This window comes from Daucus carota, chromosome 5, assembly GCF_001625215.2.
Source record: "Daucus carota subsp. sativus chromosome 5, DH1 v3.0, whole genome shotgun sequence".
In the NCBI taxonomy this organism is placed as follows: domain Eukaryota; kingdom Viridiplantae; phylum Streptophyta; class Magnoliopsida; order Apiales; family Apiaceae; genus Daucus; species Daucus carota.
In genome coordinates this window covers 15,233,434-15,253,051 of record NC_030385.2, presented here as the reverse complement: position 1 = coordinate 15,253,051, position 19,618 = coordinate 15,233,434, and the positions used below count along the sequence as shown (strand labels likewise).

The 19,618-nt window shown below is 35.6% G+C and overlaps 3 protein-coding genes across 3 annotated transcripts; 2 read left to right on the top strand and 1 right to left on the bottom strand.

Annotated features, from left to right (window-relative positions):
• The first annotated feature begins 1,746 nt into the window (after nucleotides 1-1,746).
• On the top strand, nucleotides 1,747-7,486 carry LOC108221395 (uncharacterized). The gene is made up of 15 exons (XM_017395277.2): nucleotides 1,747-2,123; nucleotides 2,857-2,938; nucleotides 3,053-3,634; nucleotides 3,865-4,033; nucleotides 4,141-4,251; nucleotides 4,382-4,479; nucleotides 5,042-5,133; nucleotides 5,481-5,551; nucleotides 5,633-5,768; nucleotides 6,084-6,146; nucleotides 6,249-6,331; nucleotides 6,416-6,492; nucleotides 6,568-6,638; nucleotides 6,803-6,860; nucleotides 6,963-7,486. The coding sequence occupies exons 1-15, from the start codon at nucleotides 1,912-1,914 to the stop codon at nucleotides 7,215-7,217; spliced, it is 2,160 nt and encodes a 719-aa protein (XP_017250766.1). The 5' UTR covers nucleotides 1,747-1,911; the 3' UTR covers nucleotides 7,218-7,486.
• An 8,711-nt stretch (nucleotides 7,487-16,197) lies between these two features.
• On the top strand, nucleotides 16,198-18,275 carry LOC135152758 (uncharacterized). The gene is made up of 4 exons (XM_064093849.1): nucleotides 16,198-16,476; nucleotides 16,594-16,685; nucleotides 16,925-17,158; nucleotides 17,246-18,275. The coding sequence occupies exons 1-4, from the start codon at nucleotides 16,198-16,200 to the stop codon at nucleotides 18,273-18,275; spliced, it is 1,635 nt and encodes a 544-aa protein (XP_063949919.1).
• Nucleotides 18,276-18,930: 655 nt separating this feature from the next.
• Nucleotides 18,931-19,392, bottom strand: LOC135152757 (uncharacterized protein At4g04775-like). The gene is made up of 2 exons (XM_064093848.1): nucleotides 19,222-19,392; nucleotides 18,931-19,140 (listed from the first exon to the last, which is right to left on the bottom strand). Exons 1-2 carry the CDS (start codon nucleotides 19,390-19,392, stop codon nucleotides 18,931-18,933), a joined length of 381 nt encoding a protein of 126 aa, XP_063949918.1.
• Between the last annotated feature and the right edge of the window lie 226 nt (nucleotides 19,393-19,618).

The following is a 19,618-nucleotide window of genomic DNA, read 5'->3' as shown; positions in this document are numbered from 1 at the left end:
GCAATTCTAGATGTTAGGTTTTATTTCTAATAATTGATACCTCCTGATAAAGTTAGTCTTAAGATTAATATTTTACAATGTTGTATGAATTACTTTTTAGGGATTTAGACCCTTTAATTGTATACAATTAACCGAACTTTTTTCTTTACACTATACGTACATTATATGTGGAAAATAGGAATGTTGGCCATCACTATCACTATGTTCTAAATATCACGATTCGAAAAAATGTCTCGAAATATCATTTACTAACATTACATTGTGTAGCGTTTTGGTTATTTACTAAAAACACTACATCATCTAACAGAATGTTAATTTAGTTTATGTAACATTAACACGCTAGATAGCTAGATATATCTAGCGTCACTGACTAGTATTTGAGACCATTTTTTCAACTTTGTTATTATGCACAGAATATGTGAGATTTGGGGTCGTTTTTCCAAAAATAGGGACTCTTTAGCTTACGAAAGTTTATCACATATTTTTTAAGGATAGAAATAGAAATCTAGTGCACAAGAATATATTTGAACTATATATGAAAAATAAGTTTTTATAATTTTAATTTAAATATATAAATAAATTTGTAAATTCAAACAAAAATATTATACTCTATATTCTTTTGAGAAGAAAATCAATTCAAATAGAAAAAACCATACAACACAAACGCAGGAGAGAATTAACTAAAACTCTCACGCCAAGAAGAGAAACAATCTAACTCTCGTAAAGGAGAGGCTATACTAATTATTAATAGTAAATATATATAGATAAACATTAGATCTGGAACGAAATCAGAAAAATAAGAGACTGAAAATCCATCCTCTTGGAACATAAAAAAAAGATAACGAAATCTCCAATAGCTTAGATTTAAGAATTTTCTTGATAATACATCAAGAGCAGAATCACAAAACAAGAGAAATTGGATTGAAAACTCAACTGCTTGAAAGAAAGATAGCGAAATTACTGATGGTTTTAGATCTAAGTTTCCCGAAGAAAGAGTCTTATTCAAAAACAAACACTAACAAGAAAATAAAGTAATTAACTTATATGAGATTTTTTATACGGCCATGACAAGAAAGAGGTCGCAGAGAAATAAGGTTAAGAGAGAGGCTATCTTCTTGGGCCTATATTACATTCTATCTCAAAATTATGGGATTTTCTATGGTGTGGCCAAGGGCACACAATAGTCCCTAACTCCAATAAAAATAACTCCTTTTGATTGGTGGATGAACAATAAATGATAATGGCCCCCCCTGCATTCACATCAACTCCACCAATCAAAATAGACCATTTTTATAGAATTTAGTGTTTATTGTGTGCCTTTGGGCACACATTAGAAAGACCGCAAAATTATTATAAAAAAATATACTCCCTCTGTGTCATTTTAACTGCTTTTGATTTTTTTACACGTATTTTAAGATGTTAAAAAATCACATCTAAACATAATAATTTTTTATAAAATTTATATCAAATAAAAGTTTAGAACCTAAACTTTTATTTGATATAAGAATTGAATTATTATATTAAGTGTAGATATTATTTTTTTACATCTCAATATATTTGCTAGAAAGTCAAACATCAGTTAAAATAGGACAGAGGAAGTATTAAAGCAATAATATAAATTATGATAAAATAAAACATTTAAAGATACGAGTAGATATGAATTAATATCATAATTAATTTCTCCCTGTTTCAACGCGAGTTTAAAAAGGTAAAGACTCTCCAACGTCAAAACTGAACCTCTTACAAAAATAATGCGACTCTTTCTATTTCTTAACTTGCTTTCCTCCGCAATATTCAAACTATCAATATATTCACAAATTTCATCTCACATTTGTCTGGCGCCCCAACACACATACATTTCATCATCCTGTATGATCCTTAACTTCCAAAACAGAATCACAAAATACAACAATGCTGGGCCCCTCAATGTTATCGCCTGCGCAAAAGTACGCAGCTGGCGGATTATTCGCGCTCTCTCTAAACCAAGTTCTCATCAATAAGACTAATCCGCTCTCTTCCATCACCGATGACAACGATTACGGCCCTGACGTAATAAACAGTTCATTTGTCGATCCTGTGCTCTGGCTCCAACATTATTCTCACCTTCTTCGCCTTATCTTCAAGTCGGTTTTACATTTCGGCAAATTTAAGTTTTCACGCTAAATATTGATTTTATCTTCATGATCGTTTTATATGCATGTCATGTGTTTAGGCAATTTTAAGTTTTCATTGTTGATATTGATTTTTATTTTTTTTTAAGTCAATTTAACATTCTAGACATGTCATTTGTTTCAACAATTTTAAGTTTTCACGGTTAAGCTTTCATACTAAATGTTGATTTTTATCTTCATGACAGTTTTATATGCATGTCACCTGTTTAGGCAATTTTAAGTTTTCATTGTTAATATTGATTTTTATTTTCGAGTCAATTTTACATTCTGTGCATGTCATTTGTTTCGGCAATTTTAAGTTTTAACCGTTAATATTAATTTTTATCTTCAGGACAGTTTTATATTCTATGCATGTCATGGGTTTCAGCAATTTTAAGTTTTCATCGTTGATGTTGATTTTTATTTTCAACTCGTTTTTAAATTCTATGCATGTCATTTGTTTGGGCAATTTTAAGTTTTCAATGTTAATATTGAATTTTATCTTCACGGCAGTTTTACATTCTATGCATGTCTTAGGTTTCGGCAATATTAAGTTTTCATCGTTAATACTGATTTTTATTTTCAACCCGGTTTTACATTTTGTGCATGTTGCAATTTTAAGTTTTCATTGTTAATATTGATTTTGAGCATGCGAAATATAAATATATGTTTGGTTCGAGATATAAGTTGGTATTTTTGTTATCAGGTCTTTGGATATCGAAGAGAAAGCTTGGCCGGGACTTGAGGAAGCTTTCAGGAACGATTCGTCAAGTCGGAATGTCAAAGCTGTATGTGTTTTATGTAAATAATGGATGAGTTTAGCATTTGTTACGGTTTTGATTTTTGGTATCGGATTTAATGTTCATAGAGTTTCAATCAGATAAGTTGCTTATTTGCCGCAGTTCTTGAGATTGCTGGCGGAGGATAGCAATGATGATTCTACAGAAATCAAGGAACAGGAGCTTGCATTGATGAAAGCTGTTGATAATGTGGCAATAGAGCTTCGCGCTTCTGTTGATTACAGATCTAAGAAGAAGAAACATCGTGAATACATAGATGAATGTCGGGAGAAGTTACTATCCGACGCTCAATCGAGTTATGAGAAGGAACAGAAGGGCCTTCATGATCCACTTAATGAATGTGAAGATGAACGTCAAGAACTATTGTCTGGGGAGACTAAATATAATTTCGATATGGAAACTAAGGCCCTTCTCGATCCAGTTGATGACGAGGCCAGAAAAGCTAGCATAGATGTGGCGCCTATAGGTTCTGGCAGTACATTTAATCAACAGCCCTTTGAAGAGGTATTAATGATTAGTTACCAGAAGAAAGTGTCGCTTCTGCACCAACTTCTATCAGCTTGTTTGGCTGCAACTTCTGAAACTGACAGTCAATCTGTCCGACGACGAAGTGGCTATGATGCTCGACATCGTGTGGGCTTGCGTTTGTTGACAGCATGGTTAAACATCAACTGGATTACAATGGTCTGTTTTTATCTAGTAAATATTATCAACTCCCTTTTGCATTCCTTAGATTTGATGCAGTATCTTTGATAAATGATACAGTAACTAAGTATAACTGTTCACATGTCATAAATTTACACTTAGTACTTACGTAGCGTATACTAATTCAAAAAAGGAGACACGTGTATAATTATAGACAAAGCAGATCTTGCTGATCAGCATCCTCTTAATTTTGTACTTTGTGTTTGTAGGAAGCCATTGAGACTGTCATTGCTACATCAGCAATAGCCAGATTGAAAGTGGAAGAGTTAAAGGACCCAGAAACACAGGGCGAAAAAGATGCTTGGGCTAATTGGAAGCGCGGAAGTATGATTGGTGCAGCTGCATTAACTGGAGGGACCATATTTGCTGTAACTGGTGGTAAGATGTTTTGTCAACTCTCGGATTTCCCTGTAGACAATTCCTAAAAATGAAGCACATAAGGACAGTGATTTTCCTAATTTTCTGCTTACATGTTTTTTTAACAGGTTTAGCTGCTCCGGGAATTGCTGCAGGATTTGGTGCTTTAACACCAGTGAGCTTGCATGTTGCTGCTACTGCTGCTACAACCCATCTTGCAGTGGCTGCATCACTAGGAGGTGAGCACAAACTGACCTATGTAATTAAATTCTAGAATGTAGCACGATATGTTGGGAATTTTCTTTCCAATTGTATAATCTTGGTAGCATTGCAACAAATTACTCGTGCTAATGCTTTTATCAAAACCAGCTGCTGGAGCGGGACTGTCAGGGATGAAAATGGCTAGTAGAATAGGAAATCTAGAGGACTTTGAGTTCAAAGCCGTTGGGGAACACCACGACCAGCACGTGAGTAATTAAGTTGCTTCTTCTAATTTTGTAGTCCTTGATGCAATGCCAATGCAGTTCTAAAACAGGTGGTGTTCCTAATTTATCGAAAAAAAATTGAGAACTCACAAGGCCAGTGTTCAACCAAATACAAATGGAAACTTGATTCTATAATTTGAACCCAAATTAGTTGTTACAGTCCATGAAAAGGGGGGAAATGGAGTCTATGTTCTATTTTAACAACAAAATCCAGCTTTGAATGGAGTAACACATTGACTTTAAGTTATACTTTGGCAACAGAAACCACTTTTTAGCTATATGCTTATATCTATTTTAGCATTATTATTGGGTTTGCACTTGTGTAATTTTTTTTTCTCGTACATTATTTCAGAGTCATTTTAATGCGACTTTAAACTTTCACAATTATTTCAAATCTCTTATACTATACTCTTATATTTCTTAGATTCCACTCTCAAAGAATAAATTCATCCTGCTGACTAAACGTTAGATCTATAAGTCGATTTCTTTCTTTTATTTTTTTTTGTGAAAAAGAATCAAATCTTATTAATTTGATTCCTACCAGCGGCTTGCAGTTGAAATCTTAGTCTCAGGATTTGTTTTCGTGGAAGAAGATTACATAAGGCCTTGGGAAGGACAAGCCAATAACTCAGAAAGGTAAATGCACATTTTCAATTCAACAACTGAAGATTTTGTTATTGCTTTGACCCCTATCTTTAAGCTTAGTAAATTTTAGTCGAGTAAGATGTGCATTTCAGAAGTATGATATCGAGAAATGTAAAGTTTTTTCGCAGAAGAAAGTGATGGGAAATTAGCGTCCCACTGGGTCGGTATGTTTAACGAATCATTCCAAGGAATATAATCTTAGTTGATCAACATTCTGTTGTATATTTCGAAATGCAATGTTTGAGTCATCAATTTTTCTCTAAAAAACTTGCTCCTTCATTCAGCTTATAAATAGAGTAATATGTCAGATATTTCTAACAAAGACGATGCTTTTCTAGGTATGCGCTGCAGTGGGAGTCCAAGAATTTGATTGCTGTAAGCACTGCAATACAGGATTGGCTAACGACACGTAAATCATATTACCCTTTAGTGAATTAGCATCATGATAGATATAGTATATATATAACAAAAATTCCTATACCTGCTGCAGAACTTACAATTACTGCAATGAAACAAGGAGCCATGCTGACTGTAGCACACACTCTTGTCAGTGCACTGACCTGGCCAACTGCATTACTCAATGTTCTCGATCTCATTGACAGCAGATGGTCAATTGCCATAGACAGGTTTATCTCATCACTATATCGAGATATGCTATATTAGGAAACTGGAAACAGTATGTTCTATGTACTTTTAATCTTCAAACTGTGATTTCGTGTGCAAGAGTGAATGTATTGGTAATGTAGTATCGCGTAAATTAATGGCATAAAGAGCAATTTACTTATTTTTTGCAAGAAAGCATCTTCAATGGTTTGGCTTTTGATTATATGTGTGTAGGCATTTTTGGAGGACACTTTACAAGTGTATCGCCAGAAGTACAGTTCTTCCTTTTCTTTTTCTTATTACTAGTTTCTGCTTATAAAATTCTATTTTGTGGGCAGGTCTGATCAGGCTGGAATGTTACTCGCCGAAGAAGTTCTGTTGAAGGGATTGCAAGGACAAAGGTATGCAAGCGTATCAATATTTAGGAACATCAAAGTTGAAATACTTGGTATCCATGTCTGGCTTTTTAAAATTTGAAACATTTGGTGTCAAATATATTTCAGGCCTGTGACACTAATCGGATTTTCGCTTGGAGCAAGAGTAATCTTCAAGTGTCTCGAAACTCTGGCTAAATCTGACTGTGACGGTATCATCAGGAGACAAACCCTCGTTCAATTTGGTATATGCTAGCCTGAACTGTTCTAATGCAGTTAAAAATGTATGCTTGCAGCTAGCCTTGTGGAAAGAGTTGTTCTCCTTGGTTCGCCTCTTTCTATTAAAGGTGAAAACTGGGAAGAAGCAAGGAAGGTAAATCCTATTTTGGTACCCGCCTTTGAAATCTATTATATTTCTCTCTGAATTTATAAACCAGGTGGCGTGTAGGTCGTAGCTGGAAGATTTGTCAATGCATATTCTACCAATGACTGGATGCTTGGAGTCGTCTTTCGTGCTAGGTATTGAACTCTAGAAACTATGTACTACATTATAATCTTAATTATTTCTCTGTTCTTTTCCTGATTCATTTTCACCGTTATAGACTACATTACCACAACATGAGATTTTATCTTCATTAGTTTACCCTAAAACATTGCAACTAAATATTCTCATATCTGAACAGTCTCCTCAGCAAAGGTTTAGCTGGAATGCAACCAGTCGATACCCCTGGAATTGAAAATGCAAGTATCTCTTGCTCTCTTCAATTGTCGCGTTGGTATATACTTAAGATACTTTAGTTAAAATTATCATTCTCCTGAGAAAATGTGATATCCTTGGCACAGATCGACGTAACAGAATTCGTGGAGGGCCACTCTTCATACCTTTGGACTACTCAACGTATATTGGAAAAGATTCAACTGGATGCTTATTTTCCATCACCGGACGCCACCTTTATGGATAATGATAATGATTCAGTAAAATCTTGTACAACTACAGCAAGGTCTTCTCCAACTGCAGCAAAGTCTGCTCCAAGTACGGCCTATAATTCTGCAGAGTCTTCTCCAACTGAGGCAGGCAAAAGTGCCTGGGATGAGTAGAAACTTGACTCTTGCCAAGGTTTTCACTCAGACTGTAGCACAAAGTTTATTTATTTTGTATATACACACCATTCATAAATCATGAACAAGTTTCTATTTTCCAAATTAACTGAGCTGCCAGCATCAAGGAACCTTTGGAAGCTTTAGAACAGCAACCGATGCGGGGTGTTCATTCTTCTCTCACAAATTATTTCATACAGTGTCATATATTTTGTATTTCGTTAACTTGAATCCATATATGGAAACAAAAATGTCCAAATGTTAAGAAGAAGAAGAGACCCTAAATTTTGGGTTGCCATCCGTGTATGCCAGGGGTGAGCAGAAACCCGAATTAAAACCGAAACCCATGAAAACCCATAAATACCGAACCAAACCGAAATCGCACATTAAAAAATCGAACTGATTATAATGAATGCAGTTCCGGTTTTAGGTTACAACCGAACCGCATAAAACTGAACCGAACCGATTATTAAATAGATATATATAATTATATATACAATATACTACACATAATTTACATAATTTTTCTAATTACTAAGGGTCTGTTTGGGATTGCGGTTGAAAATTGTTGTTGCTGTGAGTAAAAGTGCTGTTTATAAAAGCTGAGACTGTTTGATAAATTTGATTTCAAATGTGCTGTTTGAGTAAAAGCTGAAAACAAACTGTTTGGTAAATTTTTTGTTAAATTGCTGTTTGGAGTTATAGTTATAAATAAAATAATATTTTATTCATTATTTTATATACAAATATTGAACAACAAATTATAGTTGTATAAAATAAGATAATAAAAAATTAATTAAGTTTTCACAAAAAAAAAAAGATAAAAATTAAGTCAAACTAAAACACTATAGGATTATCTTTAAAAAAAACACAATAAGATTACGAGTCAAAGTCCAACTAAAACACTATAGGAGTAATGGAAAAGGAGAAGACATGATGCTTGCTTTATCGGTTATCTTAATGAAAAAGTAATTTGTTGTTGTTTACTATACATTATTACAATAAAAATGTTTTATACGTGTACTGCAAGTTTTATTAATACTGCTTTTTAAAAAAAAATAACTAACTTTTTTTGTAATGTATCAGGTTTTTAAAAGAATATATGTTATTAGTATTAATATATATATGTATATATATATATATATATATATATATATATATATATATATAATTTGTAATAATATATATTTCATCAGTTCATTTATAAGTTATTAAAATTATATTCTATTTGCAAAACTATATAATTAAGGTGAAATATTTTCAACAGTAACTTATCAATTATTTTTTATATTCAAATATAAAATAAAATAATTTTTTAGTATTACGTAATTTTAAATGCTTAACGGGCAATAATAATCCAGATTAAAATAAAAAAAAGTATTTCATAAGTGTGTATTGCTTGTTCTGTTGCTTTGTTTTAATAAAAAAACAATTGCATGTGCTAGGGTTTGATACCAGGACTTGTAATAGCGGGGCGCCGCTTTTGTGAAAAGCAGGGGAAAAAGCACGGTTTAAAAAAGCTGCTTGAAACGTTACCAAACAACCTTGTACCAGTTTTTTGACAAAAAACTGCTGTTGTTGTTGACAACCACAACCCCAAACAGGCACTAAATTTACACATAAGTGTTTTGCTCATTTCTGCTGGAAACTTTCCGATCTACCTATTTTCTAGCATGTTTGTCAAGTTTTGGATCATTAAGTTAATTATGCCAGATGCTAAAGTCATATTCCTCGAGTCCGAGGCGATCTAGGGCTGGAGAGTGCATTGGACAGTATGCAATGCTCTTTAATTTCAAGACTTTATCATCTTTGGATGCTATTTATAACTTTAAATTACTTTGATAATATTTTAAATTGGATATATATATTTCTTATTTTTTGCGGTTTTAAAACTGAAACCGAACCGATTGAAAATCGAACCGAGGTTCTTAAAACCGAAACCGATCCGATGGTTTGGTTGCGGGTGCGGTTTTACCCTAGAACCACACCGATCCGAACCATGCTCTCCCCTAGTGTATGTATAGTGTATGTAGTGGCGGAGGGAGAGTAGTGGCTGAGGGTCAAACACCCACCCTTGACAACTAGTTTTTCATTTTTTAATTTTTAAAATTTCATAAGTTTTCTATCCTCCTTAAAGCCATATTTGGTAGTATATATTAAGAAGGAAGTATTTGTAAAAATTGAAAATGATGTCATCTTATGCCGTTTTCAAAACATGTCTTCTCATAGGATTCAATTGCCTAAGTCTTAGAAATTTGTTGTATTGATTTTATGTATTAAGTTCTTTTTGTTGGCTTATAAGAAGATTTCTTATATTAAAGTGACGCCCACCCTTTTATTAAATCTTGCTTCCGCCGCTGCGTGTATGTCGAGATCTGTCGAGATCTTTTATATAATTCATATTTTCTTGTGGTTAAAAGTATAATATTTTATTTGAGCAAATGATTATTTGTCAGTTCGACCACTGAAATGAGCATTTTACTCATCCTTAAAAAAACATAAATATTTTAGAAAAATATTCTAATTCTGTCTCGCCGGATATTTATCCCACCTCCCCAATATGATATGTAATGTAAATGATTGTCAGTAATAGACAAGCATTGGCACAAGACTCCTAAATTTTATGAGAGGTACCGTGGAATCAGGATTTTTAAATTTTATCCGAGTTAAATCAAGTTAGAAATCGCTACTCAAAAAGTCAGCCACCAGATTCATAAGATTTCAGATTCATAAGATATAAACTATATCGATAAGATTTAAACTATATCGACAAGTAACAATATTTACAGCAACATAGATTACCTAAATATGTAATATATAATTTAATTTCTAAGAAATAGACTCTATCAATAATTCTTATTTATGTTTTCTGTTGTTATTATAGTATTGAATTCAAAATTTATTAATATAAAAAATTGAGATTATCTAACTACATAATAAATAACAATTCAATTTCTAAAAATGAGGATTCTATATTTAATGATAATTTTAACAAAAATACTTATTTATGTTTTGTGTTACTATTATCATATTAAATTTAGAATTTATTTAGCAAAAAATCAATGTAAAAAAAGTTAGAAAGAGTGTTCAAACTTTAAAAGGTGAATATTCAAATATTAACATACATTTTCAAACAACATTTTAGATAGGTAATAGGTTTTTACCGACTAGGATTTCATTCGACCCCTGCTAGTACAAAAATGTCGATCGCTAAAAATCTTTACCTGAATAAAACGTTGTTGTTAATATTTGTCTGTAAACATGTTGTCTATCATGTATCCTCGAGATACAGACATAAGTTAAGCTATAATAATTAATCCCTTTCGCTCTTGCAACTAATTTCTTTTTATGTCAAACTATATTCTATTTAATACTCTTTTGGGGTATGTGTTTTCTTTTTTTAACGAGTTTACAGTCAGAAAACCCCATTATTCACTATTTTGCTAATTAACCAACAACGTTTTTTACTAAAAAGTTTAACTAACAATCTTTTCAAAATTAAGTAAATTTTAACACATGGTTAATTTGCAATCTCACATGCCTGATGTTTGCCACATCAGGACTCCACCTACTTGCCACATATAAATTATAAAAAATAACAATAATATCAATAATTCGTTATAATCAAAATCAAAATATCAAAAGAGCATCTAAAACCTCTGTTGCCTCTCATTCTCCCGCTACTCTCTTATTCTAGTGTTGAAACCCTACCCAACGACCACTTTGTTGCACTCATTTTAATCGTTGCTCTTCGATTGATACGGAAAGTTTATCTTCGATTCTTCTTTTCATCAGATTTATATACTCATTTTGTAGGGGTTTCAGAATTCGATTATGATTGTAGATATATATCAAGTATGGAGGAGGATTGCAAGTGTTTAAGGTTCAATTGGAGGCAATATACGGTCACTGTGGAGTCCCTGGACACAACGAAAAAACATGCAAAAATCCACCTAAAGTGGTGAACCCGCAACCAAAGAAGAAACCTGGCAGGCCAAGGGTGGAGAAGCCAAGAATTGGGGCCTCACAATCACTAGCCAATATGCTTTTCTCTCATGCTTTTCTTTGTTCATAGTTCGATATTCTCGTGTCCTAGGCATAGAGGAACCACACCAATCCATCCCGAACTTGGTGGTTAAACTCTACTGTGGTGACGAAACTGTAGGGGAGGTCCTGCAGAAAAATAGCTCGACACCAAGGATGTCTACAACATCTGTTGCTCCCAAAAAAAACAAGCAAGAAAATTTACAAACATGGGAGCTGGCTTGTACATTGATCCAAGGACTGGAAAAACATAATTAAATGTAAGTTTGTATGCCTTTTTGTTTTTGTTTGCAATCTGCCTTTATTTGTGTCTATGTGTCTTGCATAGATTTTAGACATGTGATGTATTCTTTCACATGTTATTCTAACAGATCGAGTTATTTGATACCAAGTGGAGAAACTAATGTCGGAGAAGCTCAAGCTCAAACTTCGAATCTTGTCATTGTTATTTTATCGGAAGATGGTCCTCCAACTTCACAACCTAACTAGTAGAATGTTTGATTTGTTGATTATCATCAGAAACAACACATTTTTATATTTTTCTCTGAATGTAAAATTTTGTCCTAATAATAAGTTTTTGGTTCAAATCTGAATGATTTGAAGGAATTTGTGGATTTTATGTTCAAATGATTGAAAGGAATTTATGATTTTTATGTTCGGATGATTCGAAAAATTTATGAATTTTGTTTTATTATTTTATAATATGTAGCATGCAGTAGAATTTGTTGTACTGTAATTATGCTCATAATTATACAATATCTAGTTGTTTGTTGGTTGAATTTATAAAATGGCGGGGAGACGAAGCGACTACGGAGAAACGGGCGGATCGGAGGCGAATCTAAGTAAAGAGGAGACATGGCGAAATCTAGTAAGGAAGGCGAGGGTAGACAGACAATCTATCACAGAAGATGAAGTTCAAGAGCTCAAAGATAAAGTCTTGAAGTTCTGGTTCTTACTAGATTTTTATTTGCTTGAAGCAATTCAAAAGGGTGATGTTCGTTGGGTCGACATAGCAATGGCAAGGATAGAATATCTGAATAAGGTTGTGGATCAAGAGCTAGTGCGAAAGTGCTTGGAGGGAGATGAGGAGGCTCTCTGCCAGACTCATAGATTCCTAATGAATGAAGAGTGGTGGGAGAGAGCGAATAATCTAGACTTGAGTAAGACAATATGGAGAAGAGACAAAAATGGGAGGCTAAAATGGAAGAACAAGAGAGAGAATTAAGAGATTATGTGATTTCTCGACAGGAGCTGGTACATCCAAATGTGGTTAAGATGGTATTACAGGGTGATAGAGAGGGCCTTAGAATGGCGATGAATCACGTCCATTACAATTCACTCAGAGAACACAGAGTAGTTAAAAACATGAAGGCGGTGCTAACAAGGGACAAGAAGGATTCTGGGGTGCAGTCAAATGAGGAAGGGAAGAGTGGGAAGGATAGGGAGCAAAGTTATAAGAATGTACTGGTTGAGAATGGTGAGAAAAAGAGGTGGGTTCGAAAGGAGCGACAAATATTGGGGAACAAAGAGGATGTTAGTCAGGGAAGAAATCAGAAGAACTCAATGGTTTTTGTACACAATTTACCAGAGAAGTCGAACTCTTTAGAAATTTGGAATTTCATGAGAAAATGGGGTAGAGTCCTGGATTGTATTACACCGTTGAGAAGGGATAAATTTGGCAAACGATTTGGATTTATTAAACTTCAATCCATATTAGAAGCTGAAAATTTCATTAGGGGAGTGAATGGTAAATTGTTAGATGGAAATGCCATCAGAGCCCAGTTTGCTCACAAGCAGGTCTCACAAGATAATAAAAAGGGGAGAAGGGAGTTTAAGCAGGCCAGGGTAGAGTTGATAGATAAGAGAGGAGAGCGAGAGTCACTGCCCTGCATTCCTGATAAAGCGGATAGGAAGACTCTAGGTACTGTTAAGTTGGAAGTTGCAGATCATATTCCTTCTTCTGAGGTTGAACGAAGTTTGGTTGTGTCAACCTGGAAGGAAAGCTCAATAGTAGAAATACTCAACACAATTGAAGCTCTAGGCTATGAAGGAGTTCTGGTCAGGAGTCTATCTTCTACAAAATTCTTGGTAACCTTTCCTTCCTCAGACAGCTTCTTAAAACTTGATCAAGACCTGTTTGGATTGGGGTTTTTGGATTGTAAGCCTGTCTCTGTTGAGGATTTGATCATTCCACGTAGGCTAGTCTTGGAGTGTTTGGGGCTGCCAATCACTCTATGGAAATTTAGTAACTTTGCTAAAGTCTTGGAAGGAATAGGTAATATTACGGCAATTTCTAGATTATTGGATGAGAATCTTGCGTATAGGATTCCAATAATCGAGGTTGAGACTAAAGAGATGTCGGAAATAAATAGGGAGTTGGCAGTTGAATATGAGGGTAAACAGATTGTGGTGCTGCTGAAGGAAGTAGGCAAGATAGGAATTGAGGATAATATTATGGAAGAATTAAGGGAGATGGAGTTGACTGATGATCACAGGGAAGTTGAGACTCAAAATATTTCAAGTAGTGATGATTCTGAAACGGGAAGTTTGTACAACATTGAGGAAAAACAAGATGAAGAGGTGGAAATCTCAAAACAAGAGCTGGTTAGTAAGGATAAGGAGGCTACGAGAGAACAAACGTTGGGAAATGAAAATGTGCCTGATTCTGAAAAGTATAGTCAAGTTACCTCCGGAAAAGATAAACATATAGGGAAGGATATTGTGCTTTCAAATGAAAAGGAAAATGAAAATGCTAGCATATCAGTTCAGAAAGATTTAGATAAGCCTCAAAGCTCTTTAGAGGCGAAGGAAGAGGTGCTAGTGGTCCAAGAAACTTAAGAAGAAATGGTGGTCCAAGAAACTCAAGAAGAATTGGTGGTTCAAGAAACCTCAGAAGAGTTAGTGGTTAGGGAAACTACAGAAGATTTGATCTCTTCAGAAAATAGCAAATCTATATGGTCAGTTAGAGAGGTTGAGTCATCCTCCATTGTTAGTACTCAGTCTTTGGAAGTAGCATCTGGGACGGCTTCTTCATCGGTCAGTGGCCATGAGAAAGTCCAAACATCTTCTGGTTCTGTCAAGAAAGCTGAGGAATGCCTTCTTAAGCTAAAACTGGGAAGGAAAAGAGGGAGACCTCCTAAGAGAAATACTAGAAAGGGACGACAACCTTTTGCACTTTGCTCTATTGGAGGTCAATTGAATTGTCAGGGAGGAGCTAGTGAGGCAGAGAAAATTTATGAATCGTGTTTGCTCATGGGCTTGGAAGGAAAGGTTGATAGAGATGAAGCTATTAAGAGAATAGCTAAAAGGTTGGAGGATAATTAAAGAGGTTAAGTAATTCTCTCTTTCAATTAAATTACGGTTTATTTATGGAAGGATTATCGGTGTTAAGTTGGAACACTAGAGGAGTTTCTAAGAAGGCAAATAGAGATAATCTTAGAAAGGGTTAAATCTCAAATTGGTCACTAAAGTGGATGCCATATCTCACTTTAGTGACTCGACTAAACGGGGACTCACATGCACCACTGTAGTAACACATTATCACAGAGACGTTAGTTTGACCCGTTGACTTGACGATAACCGTTAGAAATCTAACGTCTGTTTCAAATGAAAAAACGTGGCATCTACGTGGACTCCAACTCAGCCTGTCCCAAATAAATTAGTGTAATAAAACTAATAGAAATAATGTAATAAGAGTTATAGAAACATAAGTGCGACTACAACTGCAATTGGGGGCGAATTAGGGCTGGCAAGAGCGATTTGGGGATAAAACCCTAATCGAAGCAAGCAATCGATTTGGCTCTGGTCGAGGATTTCAAGCATACACAACGAACCGAACGCGAACATCTCTCCATTTCAAGGTATATACCCCTTTCTTACATGTATAAACCCTAGTTTTTTTGCCCTTTAATTGCGTCAGTGGTCTGCTATGTGTTATATGTTTACATGTTTGTTCTACTCGTTTATAGCATGTCTACTACCACTACTCTATACCTACACCACCACGGTGATTTTACAAAGCCTCCTAATGTTAAATATGTTGGAGGGAAAACTGAGATTATTAAAGATTTTGATGTTGATCTGTTTTCATTTCGTGATCTTGAGGAGTTTGCTGAAAAATATGCATATGATGTGTCTTCATCCCTTGTGAATTTTAAGTGTAATGGATATAGTTTTGAAAAGGGTATGCGAGTGATTTATGATGATAATTCGGTTCGGGATTTGATTAAAATATGTATGCCCTACGGTCGAATAGAGTTGTATGTAGATCATTTTGATCTTGATCTTGATGAAGTAATTGATTGTCCAAATGAGGGTGGGGATCCAGTGGAGGCAAATATGGGGGGTGGATGATGAATTTAGTGATGATACTGATGAGAGTGATCCAGAGTATAAACGGAGTAGTGAGACAGAGGAATCTGAGGATGAGAGTTTTGTGCCTGATGAATACGGCAGTGATAATGAGATGAATGCTATTAGGGAGAATTGTAAAAAATTTAAACAGGGGTTAGTAGATTCTATGAACATACCAGATGAAAATGTAGGTGAAGAATCTGAATATGACTCTGAAAATGAGATTCTAGGGTCTTTATCTTCTTCTAGTGAAGATGAAAATGCAAAAATAGGCTATGTAGGTCCACCAAATCCCAAAAAAAAAGTGTTAGGAGGAAGAAGGATAGGTCTATGGAGGTTCCAAGTTGGGAAGTTGGTCAGAAATTTGTAAATATGGTTGAGTTCAGAGAGACAGTTAGAAGATATGGTTTAATTGACCGAAGGGGTATTCAATTTGTGACAAATGATAGCAGAAGATGTCAGGTTGCTTGTGAGGCTGGCTGTCCTTTCTACATTTGGTGTAGTAAGGACAAAAACAGTGATTCTTGTACTATAAAGACCTTAAGTTAATAGTCATTTATGTACCAAGCCATATAGAAACAAGATGGCCTCTGTGAAGTACTTGTGTGATGTTTTCGGGGAGAGGATTAGGAAAAACCCCCAGTGGATGTGTAAGGAGCTTGCTGAGACAATAAAGAAGGAGATGGAAATTGAAGTCCCCAGGATAAAGATTCTTAGACTTAGGAAAATGGCACTTGAGGGAGTTGCAAAAAGTTTGAAAGAACACTACTCGAGGGTTAGAGATTTTGGCCAAGAAGTGCTGTTGAGTAATCCACAGAACACAGTCAAGATATCCACTACTAGGCTGAATGAAGATGACCCTGTGAAATTTAAAAGAATTTATGTTTGATATTTTGCTTTGAAAGCTGGTTGGAAGGCTGGATGCAGGCCTCTTATTGGGTTGGACGGATGCTTTTTAAAAACTGTAATTGGGGGTCAGCTATTGTCTGCTGTGGGGAGGGATGAGAACAATCAAATGTTCCCTATATGCTATGCTGTGGTTGAATCTGAAAACACAGATTCATGGAGATGGTTCATCACTCTACTGAAAGATGACCTTGACTTGGGTGATGGGGGGGGGCTTTACAGTCATTAGTGACCAACAGAAAGGCCTCGAAAATGCAGTGAAAGAACTCCTACCCTCTGTTGAACACAGGTTCTGCACAAGGCACCTCTGTGCCAACTTCAAAAAAAGGTACAATTTTTTTAGTTCTTCACTTATTTACTTGCTATGCAGTGTAATCTGATGGTTGTTGTTATTGTTTTCGCAGGTTCAACACAGGAGTCTTGAAGAAATGCTTTTGGAACATTGCTCTTTCTACACACAAAGTGGCATATACCGAAGCAATGAAGGAGATGGAAAAGCACTCTAAATCTGCACATGCTCAACTCTCAGCAATTGATCCTAAGCAGTGGTGTAAAGCATTTTTTGCTACACATTCGAAGGTGGATAATACAGACAATAACATGTCTGAGAGATTCAATTCTTGGATTATAAATGAGAGGTATGCTTCAATTATGTACTTAACTAAATCATGACTTAATTATGTCTGACAGTTTTAATACTTAAACAATAATGTTGTATTTTGTAGATATATGCCACTACTCACTATGCTTCAAGAAATTCAATTCAAGCTTATGACAAGAATGAGACAGAAGAGGGATGATATGCTTGCAAGTGACTTACAGATCTGTCCAAAAATCAAGAAATATCTTGATGTGCTTATCACAGAGTCAAGGAAGTGGAATGCTGCTTGGGATGGAGAAAGGAAATTTCAAGTAAAGCAAGGAACTAGATGTGTTACAGTTGATTTGGAGAGGGGAAACTGTGATTGCAGGGTCTATGATCTCACAGGCATGCCGTGTCAACATGCCATAGCTGCAATTCACTCAAGAAGACATAATCCAACTGATTATGTGTCTGACTACTACAAGAGGGAGAAGTATCTTGCAGCCTACAAGCACTCACTGGAGGCAATGAAAGGGGAAGAATATTGGGACTTCCATGGTGGGGAGATAATGCTGCCACCAGATATTCCCAAAAGGCTTCGAGGGATGCCAAAAAAACTCAGAAGAAGAGAGGCTTGGGAAGGGGGTAGTAGAAGTCAGACTGCACCTTCACAAGGTGTTTTGCTGCAGAGATTTTCTAACAAAAAGGTGATGCATTGTTCCAACTGTGGAGATGCAAGCCACAGACTAGCAAAATGCCCAACTATGGGCAAGGACAGTGCAACAACACCAACTGAGGCAACCAAGAAAAATGAGACACCAACAGGGGCAAAGAGAAAAGCAACAAAGGAAGTAAGGAGGCAAAAATTAAAGCCAAGAAAAGCTCAGCCAGGGATTGTGATTAGGGAGCCAGAAGAAGGAGGGAAACCACAAACTCAAGCTTCACAAACTGGTCCAGTGAAGGATAAAGGTAAGGCAGTTGAAGAAGAAGTACCACAATCTGTATGGGATATTCTTGAAGAACAAGGTGAGGACCCAACTGAGGAGCAAGGTGGGGAGGAACGTCTATCTTTTTTCACAAAAATCCCCAAAAAGAAGATGCCATTGATGAGGGGTCAAGAGACAGATGAGTGGGAAAAAAGTGGCAAAAACTATGCAGACTTCCAGGAATAGCTAAGGGGACCAACTGGATACAAGGCTGTATTTATGCCGACACCGGGGCATAGGAGATTTCAACCACCATTGAGTCAACAGGGGGGGACACCACCGGTTTCGACCCCACCAGTGAATCTGCAGGGGGGGGGAACCACCACTTTCAACCCCTCCATTGAGTCGAACTAGCTCCACCTCTGCACCATCAAGGATATCAACAAGGCTGATGTATAAGCAGTCTTTCAAGTTCAAGAACACCTCAGATGACCCTGTTGAACTGTAATGCTCTTGATGAGCTTTATTCTCTTTTCAGACTAGTATTATTTTCAACAGGGAACTTGCTTTTGGTTTAACTTTGCTACTGCTTTTGGTTTAACTTGCTTTTGCGGAATGATGTAATTCGAATGCTATATTTGGTATCTTCTTAATGAATATCATCTTTTGCCACCATTATTATTATTATAGGTATTGCAGTTGTTGACTCTGGTTATAGAAAAAGTAAAGGCACTAGCCTTTTCATTCATTACACAATATTTCATACATTAAATAGAATCCTAACCACCATTCTGCAGTGACATTTAGTACATACAACTACTACATATTTACTACCGTAACAAAGAAGAACACAGCCACAACACACAAACAAAATATCAACTGTTTCTTCAACTTGTTTTTCTCAGCTTGCACCCTCAATATCTCCACACACAGGTGCTTCTTCTCTTCTTTGAGCACCTTTTTTTTCAGTCATTTGTGATAAATTAGCTTCAACAAGTTCTAACTTTTCCTCCAGAAAAATCCTCCTCTGATTTAGGTGAGTAATCACTTCCGAGGTTTTAGGACTAAAATCCTCTTCAAACCACTCAAAGAAATGACAACCTTCCATTCCCTATAAAGGCGATTTACAAAATATCGAAAACATTCATTAGCATATAAAATAATTTCGGTACAAAAACTAATAACAAACTACCTTAGCAGAGGCACATTTATAGAATCGTCTTTCCGGATTTTTAAGAGTCCAAGAAGTGCAGATCCTAGCTCGTCTCCCACAAAAGCAAGTCCTGTGCTCATCCTTCTTCACCGACTGCCCAGAAAAAGAGTTCGAACCATAGTGTGTTATGGGTGTAGGAGGTGTGTTCATAATTGGAAACTGATATACTATGTTTTTGTTTCAATTGCTTCAATGTTAAGAACCACCGGTTATATATATACACACAAACAAGTTACCGTTGTTTGTTGCCACATCGGATGGTCAAACGGTAATAATCCTAGCTGTCCAAGCCATGCCTGCCACGTTGTGATTTTCCGTCTGGGAATCTCAAAAACTAACGTTTCTGTGATAATGTGTTACTACAGTGGTGCATGTG

Excerpts from the sequence above, each read along its gene's own strand:
- LOC108221395 (XM_017395277.2), top strand. The coding sequence starts at position 1,912 with ATGCTGGGCCCCTCAATGTTATCGCCTGCGCAAAAGTACGCAGCTGGC. Across the intron at positions 5,134-5,480 it reads CAAGCCAATAACTCAGAAAG|GTATGCGCTGCAGTGGGAGT; the intron begins GTAAATGCACAT and ends ATGCTTTTCTAG. Across the intron at positions 6,332-6,415 it reads GGCTAAATCTGACTGTGACG|CTAGCCTTGTGGAAAGAGTT; the intron begins GTATCATCAGGA and ends GTATGCTTGCAG.
- LOC135152758 (XM_064093849.1), top strand. The coding sequence starts at position 16,198 with ATGGCCTCTGTGAAGTACTTGTGTGATGTTTTCGGGGAGAGGATTAGG. Across the intron at positions 16,686-16,924 it reads AACACAGATTCATGGAGATG|GTTCAACACAGGAGTCTTGA; the intron begins GTTCATCACTCT and ends TTGTTTTCGCAG. Across the intron at positions 17,159-17,245 it reads TCTTGGATTATAAATGAGAG|ATATATGCCACTACTCACTA; the intron begins GTATGCTTCAAT and ends TGTATTTTGTAG.
- LOC135152757 (XM_064093848.1), bottom strand. The coding sequence starts at position 19,392 with ATGAACACACCTCCTACACCCATAACACACTATGGTTCGAACTCTTTT. Across the intron at positions 19,141-19,221 it reads ATAAATGTGCCTCTGCTAAG|GGAATGGAAGGTTGTCATTT; the intron begins GTAGTTTGTTAT and ends TCGCCTTTATAG.